General features: G+C 38.5%; 1 protein-coding gene across 1 annotated transcript in view; it reads right to left on the reverse strand.

Moving 5' to 3' along the window:
* LOC146319068 (FRAS1-related extracellular matrix protein 2-like) overlaps window positions 1-25,549 on the reverse strand; it is a 93,967-nt gene that overhangs the window by 61,766 nt on the left and 6,652 nt on the right. The window contains exon 2 of the mRNA XM_084729674.1: window positions 21,712-21,801. Within this exon, the coding sequence (XP_084585800.1) occupies window positions 21,712-21,801 (90 nt within the window). The remainder of the gene's footprint in view (window positions 1-21,711; window positions 21,802-25,549) is intronic.

Genomic DNA, 25,549 nt, shown 5'->3' on the forward strand with positions numbered 1-25,549 from the left:
TCCAAATGTTCCCAACACATCTGCTGCAGAATATTTACAGATTCACAAAAAATAAAACATACAGTAGGCACCTATATATACCACGCACTCTATAATTATATTAAAATTTTCCTTTGTCAAACTGCATTTTGTTTTCTTCTAAAAGAGCACATTATCCTGAGAACACCAGCCCATCAGTGTTATTAAGGAAGGGATTGCAGAGTAAATGGTCTTGTTAGTGCTAGGCTAATAGAACTACTCAATAGCTGCCACTTCAACAAGCGGACAGGAAGGATGCTGCTTTGTGTGCCTAATTTACCCACCTGCCGGGGGGAAAAGATTGTGCTCTGCAATAATGAAAAGAGAACATTGTAAAAGTGGAATAAAAGAAGCAGAGGAGGGATTTTTTTCTTTGTTTCTGCTCTTGCGTAGTGATGAACAATGTCAAATACGCACGGCATTCCTGCGAACGCTAAAGTAAATGTCTGAGTGTCTGTGTGTTTTACTGGCAGCAGGAAATGCAGAGGTGGAGGACTGTTTGTGCAAACGTAATGTGTAGGCTGTCTGAGAGGAAATCTCATTTAGCTCTATTGAGGACGATTTCAAAGCTGTTTGTTCTTTCAAGTCATTTATACCTCTTAAACGCCAGAGCCGTAAGACTGTTAAAAGCACACACAGCATAGCACTCCACCTCCATCATCACAGAGGTCATAAATGGCAGCAGGATTGCATTGTTGTTAAAAACCTGCAAAAAAAGTATGTGACTAATCCTACACCTTGACACTCTGATCAAATAAAAGTATTTCCCCATTTCAATCAATAAAATATCACAAATAGTATCATAAAGAGTGGAGATGCATCCTTCCACCTCCACAACCAAGTATGCAGCTCTTTGTTAGAATGAAGCCCCAACATTGGTGTTAAAACGCAGCGGAGGTGAAAAGTTCAGCACATTCGGGCTTGGCAGACATAGCTACAACATGCCGAGGTGAGGAGACAGCTAATATAATCAGAGCACATGTATCCTTCCAAAAAGCCTGTAGGCAAAGTTCAGGCTTCACTTAGCAGGCGCAAATACAAAATCGCACACATACGCCCACGCAAACACACACAAACTCTTCAATTCCAACTTCACTGCAACCTTGACTTTCATCCGAGCTCCCTGATAGTAAATACAGCATAAGCTGCCTGAAAATCTTTGTGTGTGTGTGTGTGTGTTTGTGTTTGTGTGTGCACCAGTCCTTCTGCGACCTCTTGCTGAAGGTGAGGAGCTGTGCACAGACAATAGGGATCTGAGTCAGTTGGCTTCAGACTGTCTCATTCCTCCAGCCTTTCAGAAGGATAAAAGGCCTCTCACATGTGCTGACCATACAAAAAAGCAGCTTTGAAATCATCCTCAATAGAGCTAAATTCACTTTACGCCCTCTTTCAAAGGCTTTCCTAACAAAAACTCACCACACGAGGTTTTTTTGAACCAATTAGGGATCATAGTTTCTGTACAAAAAATTTCAAGGATCAGGACACTCGGAGAAATCCGCAGAGAAAAACTTTGATGCTACAGTTTTGATGCTGGCTTGTGATGTGGGATCTACTTTATGGAGTAATTGCTGACAGCTGTCCAGTCAGAAGAGACTTTTTTTTTTTTTTCAATCATAAAGGTTTAAATAAAAAAATATGCAACCTTAATTCATAGTAAGAATATTTTTACAGTTGGTTTGTTTATGCTCTTACTAAGCAAAGTTACTCAGTAAAATACAGAATAGATTTTAAGGTTCTCCTATTTGTGTTTAGAGCTCTGCACGGTCTGGCACCTCTTTACTTGTCTGAGCTCCTCTGCCCCCTTTCCAACCCCAGATCGCTCAGATCCTCGGACCAGCTGCTTCTAGCTGTCCTGCGTTCTAGACTGAAGGGGAAAGGCGATTGGGCTTTTGCTGTAGCTGCAGTTTCAATAAAGTGTTTTCCCTCTGTTGATATTTTCAAAGCAAAACTTAAGACTCACATGTTCTCTCAGGCTTTTGAGTGTCCTTAAGAGTTGTACTCTTACTTTTATATATACATATATATATATATATACATATATATATATATATATATATATATATATATATATATATACACATACACATATATATACATATATATATATATATATATATACACATACACATATATATATATATATATATATATATATATATATATATATATATATACATATATACATATATACATATATATATATATATATATATATATATATATATATATATACAATATATTATTATTATTATTGTTATTATTATTATTATTTTCTGTTTATTTGTGTTTCATATTTTATCTGTTCCTCTATTTATCTACTTGTGTCTGCTGCCTTTGTTGTTTTTACCATTTGTATTTCTTATATTCCTTATTTCATTGCACTTTGGTCAGCCTCAGTTGTTTTTAATGTGCTTTATAAATAAACTTGACTTGACTTGACTCGGTTTCGACTTTCTGATGTTCAAGGTATGTTCAATACTAGGGTTTTTGTAATTCTCAAAATCCATGATCTGACTTTCGATTTTAAGCTCAATTTTTGATTTGATTATTTTTGTCAGCATCACGCCATTAACTCTTTATTTCTCTTCATGTATATAACTGTGATTCACTATTTTCTGACATTTTATGGACCAAACAACTCATCGAGTAATCGAGAAAATGATGCACAGGTTAATTAATAATGAAAATAATCATTAGTTGCAGCACTAGTGTTATGACTTGGATCATGATGGGTGGTGTTGTATGGCAATATGTTTGTTCTTGGTTTCCCCCTCCATGCCCATCATGGGTGGTGCTGTTCTCTTTGTTTGTGTCTTTTCTCCAGCACTGATGTGCTCAGCCGAGCCTGGGTGTGCTAGCTATGATTGCAGATTTCTGTACGTCTCCATGTGATGTTTTACACAATATATTGTAATCTATTTTATGTTATATTTTACACAACAAGTGCAGCCTGTGGGCCAATAGCTGCATGATAATGTGAAATATAAAGCATTCATTATGTTTTCATTTTATATTTTAATTATCAGTGCATTTCAGTACACTTTCCATAGCCTACATTTAATATGTCACTTGGCTACTGCATCAAACTGCACCTCCCATAACAAGCATCTGTAAGGCTGGTAATGAAAATCTAAACCTAGAGAGTGTCGCAGAAATTACTTTCTGTCATAAAAGTTAGTGCTGTTAGCTAATGTTAGTGATTTTGGTGGACAACATGGCAGTTTAATGTGGAGGTAAGACGGAAAAGGATGGAAAGGCAGTTTCAGAAATAATGGATCCCCCAAAAAAGTGGATAAAGTAATCGCTTTATCTGCAAACAGGTGAATTCAGACCTCAAGGAATTTGTGAGACCAATAACAAATCCTGTGACAACTTCATGGGCTTACCTGTGCAGCCCTCAATCATATGTTGGCTTCCTAAATTGGCACTCAGTCATCAAAACTTTGAGAACTCCTGTCGCAGAGCCACACAAGTAATTTCCTTCCTGGCGCAATGAAGAAATCAGACTGATATGGTCCAGCAATAAATACACAACACAGTCTGTCAATGGCCACCACAAGGCAGAGCAAATATTGACAGAGCAGTCATCCTGCAAACCGACAGCAACCGCAATTTCAAAATTGCCACATTAAATCTTCAGATCATATCCCCTGAAAATGCTTTTTCAAACTCTTTCCAACACAGACTCACACTTATCAAATAAACATAACTCACATTTATGTGTAGCACACACACACACACCTAAACGTGGAACCTTTTGAAGAGAGAGAGTGTCTATCCTGTATGAGGTCACCCCTCTTTGTGCTGGACTGTGCTGCTTTTGATAACACAGACAGCTGTACTGCCAACATTTAGATCAGAGACATCACCAGTAAAGTGAGGGTAGATTTTTACAGACTTTATTTTCTCATTCAAAACAAATGTGATTAAGCTCTGAGCTTCAGTCTAACGGAAAAGTCAGGACTGCTTCGACATTCAACTGTGTGTGTGTGTGTGGTGTGCATGTATGTGTTTGCACGTCTGAGAGTTCACACCCAAAATCAAAGGAAATTTTTCACAGCAAGACGATGCCGTCTGCTGCTCAGTACATCTATTCCGCCGCTGGCGGCGTGGCCCTTCCCTCACTGTTAACGTCTCCATCTGCCTTCTGTATTCCTTTGTATATGAGTCCCCAACTCCCAGTGCAACTGGCACCCAAACAGCTATATGCAACCAACAAATCCAGTGATCTCTCTCACCGAGGAAAACTTTTAAGGAACATTGGAATTATGAAGTAATCGCTAAAACTACTTTTTATTCAGTCAGCAATGTGTTCCTCTACAAAACGTGTAAAATGTGAAGCGCTGCCACACACTGCTAAAATACCAGTAATACTTCAGTGGTAATAGGAGCCCACACACCATCCACCTGACAGGAGTGCCTCTCTACATAAATTCTGATGGTTGACAAACTACAAATATCTCTCCCTCCCCCTCAGGATGCTTCAATACCAAATTCATTTATCCTGACAGATGTGTGGCAGCCACTGTACTAACACTGAGAGGCTGGGCACGTGTGCAACCGGTGGTAAAGAGGATCACAAAGATTATGATGGGTTCTGCACTCAGCTGTTTCTTTCTGCAAAGAGTGAGTGTGTGTGTGTGTGTGTGTGTGTAAGGTGGTTTAACTACATTCATGGTGTCCAAAAACAGGGCGCTCACTTGAGTGGTCCGACCGCCCTTCTAGGGCCAAAATGCTGGACCTTAAAAATTTAAAGAGCTGTTTGATGGTTAAGACTTTTTTTTAGGATCACATGTTCCCTCTACTGGGAAAGGACCCTTGAGAATGGAGTTACAAGGGGTAGGGCTTCAAATCTTTACCCACGAAATGGAACACCGCTCATTACGTCATCACCCACACCAGCGACAAGGCTGTAGGCATTTCCATTCTGGACAGACATTTCAAGAATAAATGCCAGAACAAGACTATGACATTATGACAGTACTAGTTCTAGGCCTGGATGATGAAACAATAGCCATAGACACGTCATAAAAAGCAAAAAGAAAGTAGTTTGATAAAATGTTGTGTGGTTGCACGATCAACTTGTGAGAAACAGCAAGGAGTGACCACAGTGGAGTGACAAAATGAGTGCAGATAAAAAGGACAGGTCAGCTCACCGTGGCAATTTTTTAAAAAAAAAATCTGACAACTATTAGAGGGTGTGGGGCTCAGACATCCAGACGGAGCTCAGAGCTCAGAGAGATGCTGAAGTGGAGGGGGAGGGACGTTTGCTTAGATGAGAAATACACTTGCTTTTTAACCATGTGTTTGCATTTGTATACCCATAACGTTAATTTCAGAGAGCATAAATAACCATAACTCCAAATGGACACAGCATAAACAAGGCAGTCATGATGTGTAAATGTGCAAATGTGTAGTTAAAAGCAAGTATATCTCCAGACTTTGCCTGCTGACAAACAACAAACTGATTTCTATCATCTTAGCCACCTCCACAATTTGAATCATACAACATGTTCTCAGTCATGACCTACATGATAAATAATTATCTATATTGACCAATATGAAACTTCACTATCGTGATAGATTTTTCATTTAGCAGGCACAGATAGTGCTATACATTTTAAATTAAAACTTAATTTCTTGCTACCATTATCAACTATTACGGTCACAAATTTGATCAAATTTCTAGAATGAAGACAGATTAATCCACTGACTATAGCCAGGAAGAATGTTTGCACATCTATGAAATTTCTGTGGGCCTGAAATAGCAGAAGGACAGACAATTGGCTGCTGGATTATTTTCTACTGCCATCATGAATAGCATTTCTCCTGAAATGCCTGTCATAACTAGCCACTTATGTGTCATTAGGATCTACATTAAATGTAAATATTCCAACAGATTATAGCATTTTTGCATTAAGTATTAGCAAAGACTTGGATTTCTTCTAAGCTGGGAGCCATGTTTCATATACATTTACATTACATTACATTCTACCATTTGAGTCTGCATCTGAAAACAGTCCATTTGCAGGGCTCAATCACTAAATGAAACAGGACACCCTACCCAGCAAAACAAAAGTGTAGGGCCAAGTGGTGATTCTAAGGCAGGGTCAGCACCCAGTAGCTCTATTGTCTCTCTCAAGTGGCTCCCAGCGGCTTCGCAAAAAAATCACATGGAAATGAATAAAGGTTATTTTTAAAACATTTTAATTTTGCTTTATTTTGTTGCAGACCTGAAGTAATTCTTGCATTTGCCAAATGTAAAAATGTGCAGCCTATATAATAAATAAAGAAAATGTTTTAGTGTTTTGTCTACTAAAATATGCTTCACTGCCAGCTCAGCACCTCTTCCAAATAATTTTGTCAGTGGCTAGTCTTGAGTCTCCCTAGACTATCTAAGGATGCCAAATCCGAAAAAAGAAAGTCTCAGAGGAAAAAAGAGAATTAAACAGTCGCAACTCTATACAGATTTTTGGGCCAAAAATTGCTCTTTTCATTGTCAAGATTGCTGATCTCTGAGTTAGGGTAATGGGCTAGGGAATTCATTATGTCAGTGATGGATCCTGGGACTATAGTAACACAAGTCTGTGTGTGTGTGTGTGTGTGTGTGTGTGTGTGTGTGTGTGTGTGGCTATGCATATATCAGACTGAAATCATGTCATTTTACAGGTCTTTTAGCAGCATCATAATGTCTCTATCTGTATTGTATGTGTGTATTCCACTACATCTACACTTTGCCCAAGGCAGTCGGCATGACAGTGGATATCTCCTGAGGTGTTGTGAGATATCAGTAGGCTGACCAGGATTTCATGGCCCTGGGCAAACTCAAGTATTTAAAATGCTGCTCGACTCGAGGGCAAGTTGAAGCCAATGTGGGTGAGGTTTCTTTGTTGTTAATTTGCCAGGATCAAGTACATTTTGAATGTCTGGACCGCTGCTTTACATGTGTGTAGGGATTATTTTTTTATTAAGTCACCGCGTTTGATCAGTCACTTCACAGAATGTCAAACCAAAAAAACCAAATGCCAGGGTGAATCTGCTGTATATGTGTGTCTTTGTTTGCCTGTGGGCAAAAAGGAAGCGAAGTCCACATCCATTACCCCCCCCCCAACCACCCGAAGGAGATAAAAGTTGCGTGCGACAGAATAATGCATTGTTTCCTCCCTACGTTCAACAGCCATCAGGCATGACTGAGCAGCAGAAACACCTTAAGCGACCTTGCACATGAAACCATAAGAAACTGACATCTGGGGCAGAGAATCTTCACTCCTTTGAAGTTCTTGTGATACGCTTAATAACCGTGAGGTTTTTCAATGATGTCGACAAAGACAGCAATATACGACCGTGGGCATAGCTGAAAGGGAGAAAGCTTCAGGACAAAGAAATGGTGGCTTCCTTCAGGCATATCTGTGTGTGTGCGTCTGCAGTTGTACAGTTTTGCATGCGATTGTACTCGTTCCTGTATCTGTGTGTAAGCGCCTGCATGTCAGATGAATGATAACACCTAAAAGCAATTGTGCTCCTGTGTGTTCCTCACAGAGGCAGAACTCCAGCACGCTGATCACTCCAGCTCCAGCACAAGTCTCCCCATGCCACCAATATAATATTTAACAGAGAGATGAGTTTAATGTATCTCAGGACAGTTACTGGCACTCCAGAGAGCAAACTGTGTCTGAGCGCCGAGATGATAAACTAGCTCCTGAAATCTCTGGCTTCCCCCCTCTGCTCTCATTTCCCTCCATTATCTCCTCCAGCTCCTTTAAAACAAAATTGTATTTTGCCAGAAAATGCTCATTTTTGCTTCAGTGGCTTTAATGTTTACTTTTAGATGTATGGTTTTTATTAGAGGCTTTCAAAGTACACACCGTAAAGCAGAGTTCACAACAGCTCCCCAGTGCTGTGTACTTTTATACTGCGATGTGAGCAAAAGAATCCAAATGAAATGCAACTTTACCATGGAATGCTTAAACGATTTAAACACAAATTAAAGGTCCATTTAGATCCATTAAAATGAAATAACAGAAGACAACGACATGCAAAGAATGAGATTTTGTGTGAGCTGAAATTGTCACTTTCCCGCAGTTTCATTTTGATTAGAGAAAATGTGGGGGGAGGAAGGCTTGGGTGAAAATTAGATGAAAAACTAACTGTTATAAAAGAGTAAAGTGTCTGGAAAAGTGTGTGGAAAAAAAGGTAACAGAAAAACTAAAGAATGAGAAAAGAGACAATCTGATGCTGATAATTGGGACCGATGTCTTCCTATAGTCAAAAATGTAAATCAGAACATTTTAGTGGCAAAATAAACATCGAAAAGATCCAGTTGCTTGTTTATTCTTGAGATTAGAGCGTGTTTGGTCATGCTCATGTGTTTACATGTCGAGCGTCGGCTGTCAAGCGTAGAGAGAAACACGGAATCAAAGATGATTAACATGATGAAAAAATCCCTTCACATCTCTCAACAAGTCTCACGCTCTCATCTCGATGCTCTAATGAGATGCAGATCGTCGCAAGTGACATTCGCAACTGCGGAATGTGCTGTAATCCGACAACAGAGAGATCCATCAGCACCGTCGCTGACAGACAAACACGGCAGGCGGGGACCGACAGCGGAAAAAGACAGTGAGGGTGTGACAGTAAAACCAAATCCTGACGCTGAAGACAGAGTCGACTCTCTGCACAATAAAGAGAGATTGAGATTAAACTCGGCAAGACAGGAGGGCAAAATATTAAGACTGTACCTCCAGAGGGAAAGGGGATATTGATAGGGACGAGAAAGACAAAAATAACACTAAAGAACCAAATATATTATGAACACGGATGCTGAGCAGGGTAAAAGAATGGAAAATGAATAAAACACACCCAACAAGATCTAAGACTGACAATGTGAGAAGGGAGAGATGAAGAGGATAAAGATAGGAGAGCTGGGCCCTGGGAGAAGTGAGTGACAGTAAATTCCTGAATGCAGACAGATAAAGAGAATCCCCTCCTAAAGCCAGGGGACGTGTTAGTGTGTGTGTCAGTCTGTGCTGCATGCTGATGTATTACCTTGCAATTCTGTACTGATCAGTGAACGTTGCCGGGCAGGTTAACAACAACAAAAAAAAAGGTCAAGGGATTAACCCGCTCCATTTGTGGCCACGGTGACAGCCAGCTTAAGGCTGTAATTGTTTGTTTTTTTAAGGTGCTTTCACGTATAAACTCTCAGCTTCCAAAGCAGGCGAGACAATCCCAATACCGAGAAAGCTGGGACGCTGCGTAAAACTTCACAGACAAGATATTTAAAGTTCAAGCCGCTAAACTTCATAGTTGTTTGAATTTTATGCCTGTAACACGTTTCAAAGAAAGTTGGGACAGGGGCGACAAAAGACAGTTGTGGAAATGCTGGGAAAGTTTGGAATATTTGACAGGTAAACAGGTTAATTGGTAACAGGTGATAGTATCGATATTGGTTATTTAAGAGTCATCGTCAAAAGGCTCAGTCCCTCACAAATATGGATGGAGTGAGGTTCACCACTTAGTGAAAAACTGCACGGACAAATAGTCCAACAGTTAAAGAGCAATGCCTCTCAACACAAAGCTGCAAGCCCGAGCTCATCTGAGATGGACTGACGCAAAGGTAAAAAGTGTGCTGTAATTGTGACGTCATGAAAAGTACATGCAGGTTTTGGAACAACATGTTTTTGTGCTTTTTCAAGGAGGTCCCTGCTTATTTCAGCAAGACAATGGCATAACACATTCTGCATGTATTACAAAAGCGTGGCTTTGTAATAAAAGAGAAAACGAGGCTGGCCTGCCTGCAGTCCAGACCAGTTTGCCATTGAAAATGTTTGGCGCATTATGAAGCAAAAAATACAACAGTGATCCCGAACTGTTGAGCAACTGAAGTTGTACATCAAATAAAAATAATGAAACATTTAATTTTCAAAACTTCAACATTAGCGTCCTCAGTTCCCAAATGCTTACAGAGTGTTGTAAAAAGAAAAGGTGATGTCACACAATGATAAATGCGCCTCATCTCAACAAATGTTACAGGCATCTGTATTTCAATTCTGAATGAGAGTGAAGTGAGTGAAAAGCATTTCAAAATCACTGCAATATGTTTTTGTTTATGTTTTACACAATGTCCCAACTTTTTTGGAAATGGAGTTTAAAATCCAGACATCTGAAACTGGATTATCCCATTTAAATCCAGTGTTCATTGTTGACTTTAAATTTCTGAGCCAAGACATAATCACTGTCTGTTAGTCATTGTGCTGTTGAGTTAAAGAGTTAAAAAGTTGTTGTAGAGGCCATTTAAAATTGAGCCATTTATTTCTTTTTCTGGGGCTGATTTCTTGCATCCATTAGAGAGAAAGTCTACATGTACATAAATAATTTGCCACGCTTATCATTTAACAGAGAAGAGGGCAACTCAAGGAGGTCATCTCATCTGAAGAGCTGGCACTGCTTTTTATGAAAAAAGGGACTTCTGAAGAGAAGAGAGAGACTGAAGCCACAGTGTCGCCACAGAACGACACCCACTCACACATCAAGCACAAACAAGACATAAAGAACTGGTGTCCTTGCACAATAATCTGTGGTGATAATTGGTTGTCTAACGTTTGTGAAGATACAAAAATGCATGTAATGTGTATTGTTTGCAATGAAAAAAATGGGAATATGGAAGCTGCAGGGGGTGTTTTAAGGGGATATATTATGATTGTAACTCCAGATAAAACAGTGGTATGCCGGAGCTGTTCATGGGCACGGAGACGTGATGATGGGATGAAACCATTCTACTGTAACAATCAATATCTTCTGCAGTGGGAGGAGAAGCAAACAGAAAAAAAGAGGTAATGAGAAGAGAAGTCGAGAGGAAAAATGCATCTCAGAAAAGATCTTTTTTTGCGCGAATGTATACGACATCTCTTGCATTCAAACTACACTACATGGAGAAAATAGGGAGTGCTGCACAGAGTCAAAAAAGTAATATTGCTAATATGAAAATAAAAAAATCAGGTGCTTTTCAAGGGTAGGATTAGTAGTTGAATGTAACTAAAAAAAAACATGACTATCCTGCTTGCTTTAAATGGAAGTCTTGGCACTCTAACTGTGAGTGTAAAAATCCTTTACTAGGTCATGGCTTCCAAATCTGTTTTGATTCACAGTCTTCATCAGGGTATAAGGTGAAATGAGAACAGGTGCAGAATTCATCAAGTGGTCATGTGAGTTTGTCAGTGAGTGAGTTTCTTTTTTTTTTTTTTTAGATTTTTCTGGACTGCAAAACAATAAGTACAGACTTCAATTTAAAGCTGTAATATGTAAAATTTCTGCATCGAAACCCTGGACATATTTTAAATATTTTGTCGAGTTATGTACTTACATTAAATGTTTTCAGCAATGTTCAAAGTAAAGAAATGTGTAATTTATTTAAAGGCATGTTTTCTGCTAGGATATGTCAGAGAGTGAGGAAGGAAGCTGGAGAATTTGACTCAATTAAACATGAATAAAACTTTAATATTACCACTTGAGTCATGTCAGACAGAATTTCATCAGCCATGGTGGTTGTTTAACAGTGAGGACAACAACTTCCATGATCTTTTGCTACTTCGGGCCGTCATGAAGCTACATCTTATGTTAATGTGTTAATGACAGACAGAGGCCTAGCAGCAGAACTGACAAACTGTGCATTTAAACTTCATCACGTTGAACGCGAGTCACTTAGTGGTGATGAAACTGTGGTGTAGTTCATTTATAGCTTATTGATAACTTTTTACTACTGGTGACTGAACATATAAGTCTTAGGCATGGGTCGATACGAAAACCTCACTGGATTACAATATCCAGATAATCACCAAACTACACTACACCGTAACACTAATCAATTTACTTTTTTCTTAAGAAACAAATATTTTATTGCACACTGTTTGGACTGCTGAGATAGGCATCTCACTCCCCTGTCATTCTTTAGGTAGTCCATAGTATTTCTACAAATCCTTTAACTTGTTGTTGCAGGGTGAACAATGGGAAAGCTGAGCTTTAAGCTTTGGTGACAAGCTTAGGATTTTGGAATGCTTAGAAAGCTTCGGCTCCTCATGTGGCAGTTAAAAATAAATCAGGAAAACAAAACAGGACTGTACTTTAGCGAGACAGCTTTTTCCAAGTCCTTCATGTGAGGATATTCCCCGTTATCTTAGTTCTTGATTATCCCTGTAATGGACATTCACCATGATAAACCTATCTAAAGATTTTTAGCGTGATCTGTGATCAAATTTTGCATTGTCACATCCGTAGTAAGTATCATAGTCATGAAGGTAAATAAACTTTTTTTTTTTTCTCCACAGTTTATTTCATGCACTAATTCAAAGTCCAGTGAAAAATCAGATCGGCTTTTCGTTGAGGGAACCAGAGCATTTTTAACGTCCGGGATGGTCTACAAAAATACGTCATCCCTGCCGCACTCAATTGCAAACAAAAAAACATGATATCTCACTAGGCCTCAGTAGTATCTAGCCATGCAGAGAGCTTTGACTTTAAGGGTGGAGGTGAATAAAATTGTGTTCATGGTACTAACAGCAATGAGACATTCCATTTAAAAAATTAATCAGCAGCATCTCTTTCCAGACACAGTGTCCCGGTTACTCCAGAGCATCCACAGATCTCTCTGTCAACCACTTTTATAAGGACTGTCTCTTTGGTAGACAGTTATTTCAGCGAAAACAGTGAGATGTGTTGCCGTCGTTCTCTTAAATGTAAGTTTGTAGAGCTGTGAGCACCACAATTCAAATAAAGTGTATTATGTCAGTGGCACCAATCTTTGAGGCACATAAATCAGAACCTGGAGAGATACAACCAAAACTATCTGCACTGACAAAAGAAAATGAGTGTTTTTTGGTATTTCAACGTAAGGTTTTAAAGGTGAAGTAAACAGTTCTGTAGAGAGACGGTTGATTGTTGAGTCTCTTTCCCAAGTCGTCAAACTGACAACATTTTGGATTGGTGGATTGCAGATGGTTGATTATTGAGTCTCATTCCCAGGTCATCAAATACTTTAGTTCTGGGAATTACACTCAACAATCGACTGTCTTACTGATTTGTAATTGGCCAAAGTCTCTCATCACAAAAATTTTAATTTTCTAAAGCCATGAGGAGGAAGTGCAGTCTATTTTTTCTTAAACCACTTGAATTACATTCTGTTTAAAGGTTATTATGAAACCTCTGCCCAAGGACAATAAAAAACGAACTGCCTACCCCAGCTTTGAAGGACTGGAAACAGTTTGCAATTATTGTGATAATCAATGGATAAAGTAGTTTTCCAAGGAAAAATTCTTAAGATTCTCTTGTTCCAGTTTTACAAATGTGATTTGCTGCTTTCCTTTGTGTGATTTTTTGTTTCTATGATCTTCAAATTAGCTTAATTGTATTTTTGCATTGATTTCTGCAGCACTGTTACAACTATGTGAATATCCCACTGCCAAAGAGAAGCCTGGGAAACAAACTGTTCCAGCCCATTACAGTTAACTATAGTGATCCCAGCTGGTCTTAACCTGAGACAGAGGGTGCTTCCTGCCACTCTTCCCCTGTAGATGAGCCTGTAATAGGGCCACATAATTACCAGTGGCTGCCTCGCAGCTCTGCCTGGCTCAAACGCCCAAGGCTCTCATTACCCACAATGCTGCCTGGGCTCTTAAATATCAAACACCTCTTTGTGCTGGAGGCCCGACTGCTCCTTAGCCTACGGCTACCCCTCTGAGCACTGCTGTGCATGCATGTGTGGGATTGTTAGTGTGAGTGTACCACTGAACATCTGGATAAGTGTTTTAACACGTGTATAATATATACTGTATGTAGGACTACCTGCTTACATATACATTAATGTGAAACAAAAATGTAATGCTCACATCCTGTATAATAAAAGCTTGCAGACGAGAAGAGTTGATTTGGGGGATTTTTGGAGGGGAAAACACTGAGAAGAATGTTTTGTACTTGTTGTTGTACCTGCTGCTGTGATTCACAATGCTGCCTTTTGACAGTATGTTTTTTAAATATTTGTGTCCTCTCTTTGGAAATTCTATATCTGGAATCAGTTTGCAGTAACACCAACTCTCCTGAGAGGGATGAAGCCCAAGTGGATCCAGTAAAGTTATGGATTGATAATATAAGCTCCTTCTTAAAGGCCGTGGGCCTGACTGCTGCCAAGAGCAGAGAAAAAGAAAAAAAAACTAACAGAAGCATGGACAATCAATTAGTCAATGTTTCTCCTTTCATGTGCATAAAGGCACTGTTATTCTTCTCCGCATTAGCACTTTCTTCTAAGTGCATTAGCACCAGAAAAACACTTCTGAAAAATAGGTCCAGGGCTAATTCACAAAGCCATTAGTTCATGATTTTAGGCAGCAAGTGTGCAATGCATAGCATCCTTCTTGTACAATGTGGAGGCTACATCTAATTGCTGGATGCTGGTGGTTAAGGCATTAAGTTTTAAACTGGAGGACAGAGTCACCATTTGATCAGAACTATTACATCCCATTGTGACTGAAGAATAAAAACAGCCCTGTGGATGTGCAAAATAGCCTTGAAAAGTGACCCCTGATCCTGACACTTTGATATACAGTCCTGCAGTACTGTGATTCACTCAGAGGCATTGTGTTATTCAGATGAGTTTCTGAATGTGAATCAGAGAATTTATCTGGATAGTCCATTAAATTTCCATATCCCACTGATGGAGGCTTACGAGGCTCTACATCAATTGTTCTATGAGTGCTTAGTGTTTAATGCAGGACCATCACATCTGATCATACAGGAGGATTAAGAGAACTGACAGTCTGCTGCAACTTGTTCCAAATGCATTCTGCTCTGAGAAGTAAGGGTTCCCAAGGTTCTTCCTGAAGGGCTGAGGTTCTACCAAGAACCACCTGGTTCTGACAAACAGTTATTGTATTAAGGGTTTGTCAAAGTTTTTTTTTTTTTTTTTTTTTTTGTCAAAATAAGGGTTCCATTAAGAACCCTTTTCATCCAAATAACCCATTTTAGAAGAAAGAGTTCATCAAGAATTCTTTGTAATATAAAAGGGTTCTGTTGAAAAAGTAAGAATTGTGAGAGAATCTTGATTTCAATCATAGGGGGAAAACATCAGGATTCAGGTTGTGCAGCCCTAGTGGGTTCTAGATAAAACCCTTGGAGTATAAAAGGGTTCTTGGAGGAACCTTCTGGGTGGGGTCCACATAAAACCTTTGAAATATAAAAGAATTCACAGTTGAACTCACTGGATGGATTTTAAATAAGACCCTTAGGGAAAAAACAGTTCTCAGTAGAACTCCCTGTGTAGGTTCTATATAAGACCCTTGGAATCAAAAATGGTTCTGGGTCAATTCTTGGAGAAACCCTTGGAGGATAAAAGGGTTCTCAGCAGAACCATCGGGATTGGTTCTTGTTAGCACCCCTAGAAAATGAGAAGGCTCTGGATAAGAGAGGATTGAGAGTGGAACCATTACACCATTGAAGGGTTCTCTGTAGAACCTCTCATGGGGGGTTTTGGAAGAAACCTTTCTCAGATGGTTCTAGATACACCCCTTTATGTTGGGGTTTGGTAGAACCATCTGAAATGGTTCCAAGTGGAAGCTAACAGGAACTGAAACAGGTTCTGCAATGAGGTCAAGCTGCAGAACCTTTATGGTTCTAGTTAGCAGTATTATTTCTAAGAGTGAACCTAAACGTGTGATCATCGAATAAGTGTTCCTTTTGTTGTTACTGTACATTTGAGGGAGGACTGCGTGAACAGTAGGTGGTGTGTGTGTAATAAGTGTGACTGCAAACTCTGTTGGATTTAGTAATTTCCATAAAAATAAGCAGGTGCATATTTGCACATGTACAATAAAGTTGTGAGGGAACTGAGAAAATTTAATTAACCTGCATTTTGTTTCTCAGTAACAGCAGACAAGCGGTGAGCGCCAGTCAATTACTGTAGTTCAAAAATAAGAAATAAAAGGAGAGCAGAAGCCTGGAAAAACTAAACCCTCATCTGACGATGTTTTAAAACGTTGTCGTTGAGTGTGGACCAGGGTCTGTGGTTCTGTGGTCACTTAAACCAAACTGTGAAGATTTCAGAAGGAATTCATTGTGGGTGATTTATTTCCTTAATATATAATCTAGACATCTAGTCATTCCATGTGCTTGTGCATGTGTTTAATAACTTTACAAACCCCCCTATTAATATATAATTAATAGTTTTTATTGTTAACGAAGGCCGAGGACAAAACACACCAGAAAACAATAATGAATTGTGCTTCTAACAGGAGTAAAGCGAAGTTGGTATTTCATTTGAATTTACTGATATTATTCCCTCGGTATGATGTCAAGGCTCTGCGTAACATCAACATTTCAAAGTGAAGCATCTGTTCTTCAGCTGACATGTTAATAATATTGTATAGTTTACATATTCTTGTTGCTGATGTTAGGATGATTTTTGAGTGTGGCGCTGGTCACAGTGTAGTATGTTTACATTTATGTACAGCAATAGTTGTTCTGTATTTACAGGTTTATGATTAATATGTGTTGGTGTTTTTATAGTATATATCATACTAGTTCCTTCTACTATTATGTTTTGTATATGTGTCTCAGATTATTCCTGACTGCCAGTCAGTACCTTGAACTGATCATTAGACTCACCAGTGAATTAAACAGCCTTTGCTTGTTTTATTTCTTTAGTTTAGAGCAGTTTGGCCTGCTTTCTGTATGTATTACAAGCTTGTTTGTATATTATGAGATGCAAATTTCATATGTCTGAAAAAAGACAAACTTAAAAAATGATACACCGCAAATCACCAAGATGCCACCCTGTGCAGGACCTCTGTGTTTGGGAAAATATGCTCGGTAATTTGCAATGGAATATTTACTTTCCAAATTACGGATATGCCAGATGTACACAGGATTAAGATCACAGACGACCTCCAGAGTTATTACAAATTACTAGAGGTCCCCAGGTGTTACTAGTCCTGTATAAATAGGGTTTATGGACAACCAGATATTTGTGTATGTTTTGGTATTTGCAACATGTCCCACTTAGTTGTGCTTCCACTTTTGTATATGTTTTCTTCTTAAGGCCCACTAACATAAACACCAAAATACTAAAACTAGTTTCACTTTGATTGTGGCCTCAGTAATACTTACTCCATTAATGTTTGTTTCTGTTCCACAGTTAGAACATTTGGATTTCTTTCCAGAGCTCACTGATCTCATATAAATGCAATCGCCTCTTAAGCTCTCACTCACTCACATAAATTTCCTATACGAGACTCCCAGTCGCTGATTGCTTAATTGGCTGCTGCCTTGGTAAATAGATGCTGATTTCACGCACATTGCAAGCAGACATATAGAAGTAAATGCACAGAATTTAAACTATTTCATGTGCATAAATTAAGCAATGAATGACAGTTATAATGCATCTGATGTTGGTCATAAAACAGAGGATTTTACACATAAAATTACTGGATATAGCCAGTCAATATCATTTTACACTATCTTGAATACTGTCATCTCTTTACTTTTCTGCCAGACAGACTTTTGCAATGAGAAACTGAAACTGCTCTTATAAACCTAAGTTCTTAGAAAGAACAGTCATTTTAGAATTTTGCAGAAAACATCAGCTGCTGATGTTTGGTTTTGTTGGTGGTGTACCTCGGCCTTGATCGTTTTGTTTGTGTTATTATCTGACTTCAGTGTTTTAAAGTGTTAATTAGTGAATCTGAGCTAACCTTTCAAAACAGCAAAGTGCCAAATGCACTATGCAAAATTAATGATTCTCTCAATGGAGTCTGATGGGTCAGAGAGACCAATATTTGGCTTATATAACAGCAGTTACCTGTCAGAAGTAGGGGCCTGACGACAAGGTAAAGCAGTGAAAATATTCTAAATATAGTGTGCACTACACACCAGCATGCATACTGATATTGATTTTCACTCTATTTGAAAGGGTGTGCATAACACTGTCGTTGAACTTGTACAACCATGTCATAAAAACTGTCATGAACATGAAAGAGTCTTATGAATGTTTATAACATTGTCATTAGGTTAATCATGTCTTTTTTTAATGCAAAGTTGACACTGTTTGGGTTGTCTTTGTTATGACAACATGACTTGACAAAAATGTCTTTACTATGACAACTTGACATTATGAAACTTAAAGAAACTGTTTAGCTTTATGCTATCATATGTCGCTGGTTTTGCCACTGGCTGTCATAAGACCATTACAACTGTGTCACGAATACTTTCTTTGACCTTAATCAACCATTTAGACATTTTTGTGTTGGTTAATGTCAAGTTGCCATTAAAACAACATCTCAAACAATGTCAACTTTGCATTAAAGATGACATAATTGACCGAATAGCATCTCCATATTCATAACAGGTGTCACAACATGGATATGACAGTGTAATTGCAGTCTCCTTGCAGCCCCTACAAACAGAGGGCCTTTTTTAGGTGGCTAAAATCCATTTTGCTGCTGTCCCTGTCTACACCAGTACAATCCTAAGGTCTCCAAACTGGATCTGAACTATCCTTTTAAAATACTGGTGACATAAGTGTAGGGTAGACTGAACAACTCGCTGTTTATTTATTTTAACATATATATATATATGTATAGTGTCGCTTGTATTTTCAATACACAGTCAGGGTTTCTTATTCTCTATGCTGCCAAAATAAACCTTGAGAAATCAGCCTTGCATATGATAAATATAAATAAATAAATAATAAATACCATAATACTACTTGACACATCCTGCAGTCATATTCACAAATTAAACAGTCAGTCTCATTAAATCACTGAACTGTGAAAATGATGTACATTAATCTCAGCACCACAAAAATAAATTTTCTATCTTTGACAAACCTGGAAGCCCTATCACTTCACCAGTAAGCTAATATGATGTACCGTCATTTGTAGTATACAAATATTAAAATAGAGCCTCTGTTGGCCTACGCACAGTTTTGTCAGAAACTGATATTCTGACCTAGAATTGTACTGCTGCTCTGACTGACAGATCGCTTTATAGACAAATGGAGAATCAAATTAAGTTAGCGCAAATCTCAGTCATCTGAAGCCGACAGAGGGATGGCTTCCATTTAGCCTAGTGATTATGAATGAAAACAACAGAAATATTTCACTTTACGAGACTGCTTGTAAAATCTGCCTGTAACAACTGACTAAATAAAACTCACTACGAGCTGAAAAATGATGCTTGACAGCTGAGTCGCAGGTCCGTCGCTGTCATGAGTTGTGAGTAATGAGTGATTCTCTGAACCCTGACGTCTACTGCAGAAGCTCAAAGAGGAGAGGAGAGTTACAGATTCACCCGAGGAGATGAGTTTAAAGGTTAGCGAGACCATACCGTACCCCAAAAGTGACAGCTCTGATCTTCACCTAAGCCAATTTGTACCTATCAACATTCTATTGAAATGTCATTTGGCAAAGTATTCAGGACCTTTTGGCTCATACGGTGTAAAAAAAAAAAAAAAAAAAAAGTGGATAAAATCATAGAAAACTCTTATGATAAAGGTTTAATTTCATCTTTGAATGACTTGTTTGTGTCTGGGTCTAAAGAATCCATGTAATCTAAAGTGAGACTATGGAAGGAAGATACGGATGACAAAATATCTTTAGAAGACTGGAGTGAGACGTCTAAGAAAGCTCAGAGACAGACAGTCGACAGTAGCCTGAAACTTACACAGTCTATACGTAACTTCTGTTAATTTGCACTAGTTTCATTATTACTTTCTGGATGCTTGAATCAAGTGTAATGAGCCAAGAGGGACAGCAGTTCACTGTGTGAATGATGTTTTTTGTGCGTGAAGCTTAGGTGGGGGCAAAACAATTCCCTAAACACATTAGGTAACAATAGCTAGCAGGTTTTATTGGCTTGTTTCACAACTGTGGCTGTAGAAAATACGAGGGGGAGGATTTTTGTCATTTTATTTTGCTAATTTAATGGTCTTTACAATAATAATACAGTATACAATACAATACACACCCACTGAGCCAGAGTAGGGGTGACAACAGTTAGTAAAGCTAGAATATTTTCACACATAATGCGGTGAATTAAGGATTAACTTTGACCAAACTTGAGTACCCGATTGTTATAACAGTGGAAAGAACAGTGAAAAGACTAGCTATTAGTGATTTTTTTTTTTGTTTCTGTCCAGTTTAAATGAAGGCTGTTTCACAGAGTCAACAAGGGAATTAAAGCTCATCTTGGTTTGGTAAAAGAGAGAAACTTGAATTCAAAAATGTTCTGCTTAATATGAATAGAGGTGAGAATAATTCCTTTCTTGACATTTTGTGAGTCCATTTTGCTTATTGTCAACTTCTTTCTACCTCCAGCTAAAATCGTGACATAATCATGACGTCAGAACTAAAAGCATATAATACTCTTGGCAAAACATTATCAATATGATTGATCAGACTTGGTCAAATAAATTACCACTGGATCCTAAGCTTTTTATTCTGTGTGTAAACCTGACCAACCCACACTTACAAAGAAAAGAATTTAGATTTGCAGATATGTGTCTATTACAAGCTAAACATATAATTTCTCTTACTTTGCCAAGAATCAGAGTGTGGATTTAAGAAATTCTGCCAAACATTAAGATGTAAAGGATAATGTATATTGTTGGTAAACTTGGGAGCAGATCCCAGGTGAGACACTGGGGACGTGTCCACCAGAACTTCTTAAAAACTTGAAGTTGTCCTCCCCAGTAAATTATTTTGGATTAAATAATATAATTTAAAATATACATTTAATAGAAGCTGACTCCACTTTTTGAAGGCTTTGTTTATGTACCTCTCTATCTATCTTGCTTAGTGGTCTGAACGGCATACACCACTTTTGTACGGTGAAATCGAGCGCTGTAGTGCCAACACTGCCAACACAAGTAGAGTACTCTTGTCTTTTTATTACAGGTTAGTTAACGAGGTTACTGTGTTAATGACGTGTGCTGATTGTGCCTGTAGATTGAAGTGAATCAGAAATGAGTCTTAGTGATGGTGTAAGTGAAGTTTTTTTTTACTGTGAAAGAATATTACCATAAAACACCTGCTTTTAGAATAGAGTTTGGTTTAACAGTCTGTCCGCTTGAAAGACTTCAGGGAGCCGACGGTATTTTAGTGTGAATAATTCTCACAAATTGAGCTGAACTACCTGCTAATAATATTAGACTCTGAGAAAAAAGCATGAAGTAACATAGGAAGTGTTTTCGACCTATTTTCTACTTCTCTCAGCTTTTTGTAAAGAGCAATGAACAGAAACCGCAATCAAAAGAGAGACAGCGGCTTCTCTCCACAACCCCTCCGCTACACACACCCCGACACCCACTCACCCCTGAGCAGATAAGTCCAAGGCTGAGTTTTGCTGTAATGAGATCTGTGCCCTTGAATGTAAACAAAATGTGTGATATACTGAGAACTTTTATGTTCTTCATAAAACATGATGTTAAAGTTGGTAACCTGCCTCAGCAACATTTTTTTTTCTTTATGTCTATACTCAGTTGATAGTGATGGAGTGACGGGACAGAGAACAGGGTGAAAAATGTTTGCTGTGTTTTATATAACTGCTATTCACTCTACAATTTGTTGTGATTTACAAACTGAAAACCATATAAATATATTGTTAAAAAAGGGGGGCTAAAATCCCAAATATAAAGATAAAATAGCAAAATCTTACTGTTGTCCTCAACGGAGAAATGGAAAACATCAGATGTAGCATTTTCCTCGTTCCGTAACACATAGCAGATGTTCAGGTCATCAATATCAGCTGAAAAAGGAAAGAAACAGAGAGGTCATTATTTGTATCTGTATCTGTTCAACCAACAAAATGATCTGTTTCTGTATCTGTATTTGGATAGAAGACCACAAGTGGGGAGGTTTATACCGGAAGTCACGTTAAATTGGGCAAATGTTTTATTTTATAACCAAATATTCATTAGCAATTGTTGTGCCTACAAAGCTTCACAATGACTTAATATTGGGATATTATTAATTATGTTAATAAAGTTTTATGAACTGTCTGAAGCCCACAGCCCTGTGAGCGGTACTGAACAATCAGAAACTGAAATAAAAGGTTTTATAAATTGAAAGATTCTAGTTTGCATAGGAAATACAAACTCTACAGCAGATTACATATGTGAAACTAGAATACATGTATGAAAATATCCTTTAGTTGAAGGAATAACCTTAGTGCATTAACTCAGTGATTTATTGAGATAGAAGCAAACTTTCTGAACTACGCCGAGATATCATGAAGCTGATTTTTTCCAAATACTAACTTTGGGTAAAGTTATTTGTGTTTTCCTGTATAATGTATTCAGATTCAAGTGCATCTCTACTAACAGGTATAAAAATCAGTGGTTTAAAAAGTGCAATATATTAACACCCTGTCATGCCACAACCAACAAAGGAAAGCAAACAAAAAAGTCCAAATGACAAGCAAACAACAGCAAAGGTTTCGATGTAATTAATGACAGAATGCAAATGACAGCCACTCTGCATTTTTAACTGAAGGGTTACACTGTCATGTCAATGTGAGATGACGCATGCTGAAAATTTTAACAATCTCCTTGCTCAAACTTAAAGCAAGGTGATGACTAAATTATACATTGTTTATCGGAGAGATTTGCCCTTGTCAAGATTAAAAACACATTTTTAGGAAATGATTTGCATTTTAAGATAACAAGAAAACATCCACGCTGGCCACGGAAATAGCCTCAAACACACTTTGAAGTTGTATTATGGCTTTATGGCTCGTTCAAACACTCTCTCTGTCAAATAATTGTTCAAAGATGGAAGCTGTCCCGCTCCGGCACCGTATCAGCTGCAGTAACAGCAGGTCTCTAGTATCACACTGATTCAGTTCCTTATCAGCACTCAGCATGAACAATTTTCTACCAGAGAGAGCATTCTGAAAGTCATGCATCCGTAATCCAGGACGATAAGGCCACAACCTCAACTCCGAGACAGCGCAAGCTAAACCAACGGAAAACGTTTAAATCCTGAACCTGCCAGCTCTCTGTGTCAACAGCCCTGAAAACCAGGTGACAGTGGATCTTTTAATGACAGGTAAGGGTAAGAATGTTAAAAACAGGATAGCGGCAGGGCACCTACACTCCCACAGCTGTTTTTCTCCAACTTGTCTGAATTACAGGGCTCTGTCTGCATTTTTTCCACCACCATTCTCCAGAAACATCTAGCGCAGAGCAGAAAAATCATTGAGACCGTGAAAGGGCTTGGCCTCTGCGAACCACCTCCTTCAATAATAGATGGCAGAGGAAGGAGGTTCATAAAAGTATAAACCCCTGACTCCTGGCTGGGACGCATCTTAAACCTCTTAGGTGGCTTCCTGTCATTCTGCCTCTCCCTTTTCCAGTCTAACATGGAGACGTGGATAAAAAATGCACTGGTACAACCATCTTGTGATGACTTTTGAGAGAGCGTTGTTCTTCCTTCAGATAAGTGCTCATGTTTTCACATTTTTTAAGCACATTAGGGCTGCACTCTCAATCAAATCAATTAATTAAAACAGTATCAGAATCACAGAATGGCCAATTTTTTGATGAAGGAAAAATGTGTGTCAAAATAGCATTATAATGAGGTACTGTGGTGCTGCAGAGAAGCCCTGACCTACAAATCCTGTTAGTTTGGTACAGACTCCAATAAATGTCACATCACCATGATTTTCATACACAGTAAATCATTTCAAGCGGATTCAACTCAAAAATGTAAGCTCCCCTGCTGTCTTAAGAATGTAAGTCACCTGTATATGGGTTGAGTAATAAGTCATACTGTGAGTTTTGATGTAAAATGTAAAACCACTTGAGTTAAGCAAACTTGGGAAAATGGTCAATCAACCTGAAATACTAAGTTGAATCAAGTTAATGTACAAGGGACAATTTTTCACTACACTGTAAAAAAAAAAAAAATTAACTCCTTTTGCTGTGGTATCAAAAGAGGTATCAAGTGTAATTTTTTTATTCAATTATTATATCAGAGTTCCACATTCTGGTATCGTGACAAACCCCTGCGCAGCCGTAGGTGTATCGATCTGATCGCACAGAAGAGGCAGCAATACAAGGATGTTCTCTGGAGTGTTATGACGCAGCCTTGAACCCGAGGACCTTGCAAATATAAAGTCAACACTCTGAACCAGGGCCACAATGTTCATCAAATATTTAAAGAGAAGGTCTCGTGGGATGTGCCCTGGAAATAGGATGAGTAAATAAAGAGCGAGGGATTGTCTCTTTCACCTGACTGATTCTTCTGACGAGCCTGTTTGCTCTCTCTCAGTCACTCTCTCACGCCCCTTACCTCATTCTTTATTTCTCTCATGCCACCTACACCCTCCCCCTCCATCCCCCCTTTTCCCCTGCCTCCTTTGCACTCTCTTCCACTTTACTTGCTCTCTCTGCCCCCTCTTCTGCCCCTTCGCCTCTCCTTCTCACTGCACTCTTGTCTCATCTGTGCCCTCTTTTTTTTTTTCCAGCGACTGCAGCCGCGCAGCGGTTGTCAGAAGTGTCCATCTCTTACAGACTGAAGAGGTCTTTTTCACTCTGTATTCTCAGCCTCTGTTTAGGCTCTTGCCAAGCTGTGGCATGAGCAGGTAAATTTTCTTACTTGTTCACATAATTGCCCCAGCATGATGTGAAATACTGCATTGATTGCGTCGCTTTAAACCTCAATCAGTGGCATTGTTCTCTTGATTCTGCATTATCAATAAACAGACATGCACACAGGCAGAAATGTTTACAAATTCATGGCTCAGGTGGCGTGTCTGTGTGGGCTGTGTATGGGAATGTATTTTGATGACAAGTTTGAGCTCTTCTTATGAATTTTTAACATGCACAAATTGCAATAAATTGTTACGAATTGAGCTGACCTGGTCAAACCTTCCGAATGTGCTGAAACTCAAATGCCATCCTGTCACTAAAAGGTCTGCACTGACCTTTTCACACGATCCTCTACTTCTGTCCTGCTTCATTTAACAAACCACTGTAGAGAACATCAGATGTGAACATTTCCCCCGAGATGCAGAAATAATAAATTATTCATCTCTAACCGTCTACAAGACATTTGTGCGAAACATCAGCCTCTAACTTTGGTCTGCTAATTATGATTTGATGAGCAAGGCACATCTAAATCAGGCCCACAAATTAACTATTGAAATTCCCAAGCCGGCACTTGTCACACATATGAATAATTATTACTCCATAAATTAAAATCTTCGGTATGCAGTGTGAAAAATTAATCAAAACTCAGAGTTTTGCAAGGATTTTTAACTTTAGCGTTTTTCTCTGAAGTCACAAAGTCTCACATCACACATCAGGGGATTATAATAATTTAATTAAATGATGATTAAAACCACTTCTATTTACTGAACAAACACTTGTCTTAGATGTCTGATTAAGGAAAGACATTTTTTCATGTCTGCTTGACATTAGTTGTTTACTAATAATAATTTGTAATACTTGTTATTATAATAGAGTGAAATAACCTTTCAGGTAATTTGTTTG

This window comes from Lutjanus erythropterus, chromosome 11, assembly GCF_056507025.1.
Source record: "Lutjanus erythropterus isolate fLutEry1 chromosome 11, fLutEry1.hap2, whole genome shotgun sequence".
NCBI lineage: Eukaryota > Metazoa > Chordata > Actinopteri > Lutjaniformes > Lutjanidae > Lutjanus > Lutjanus erythropterus.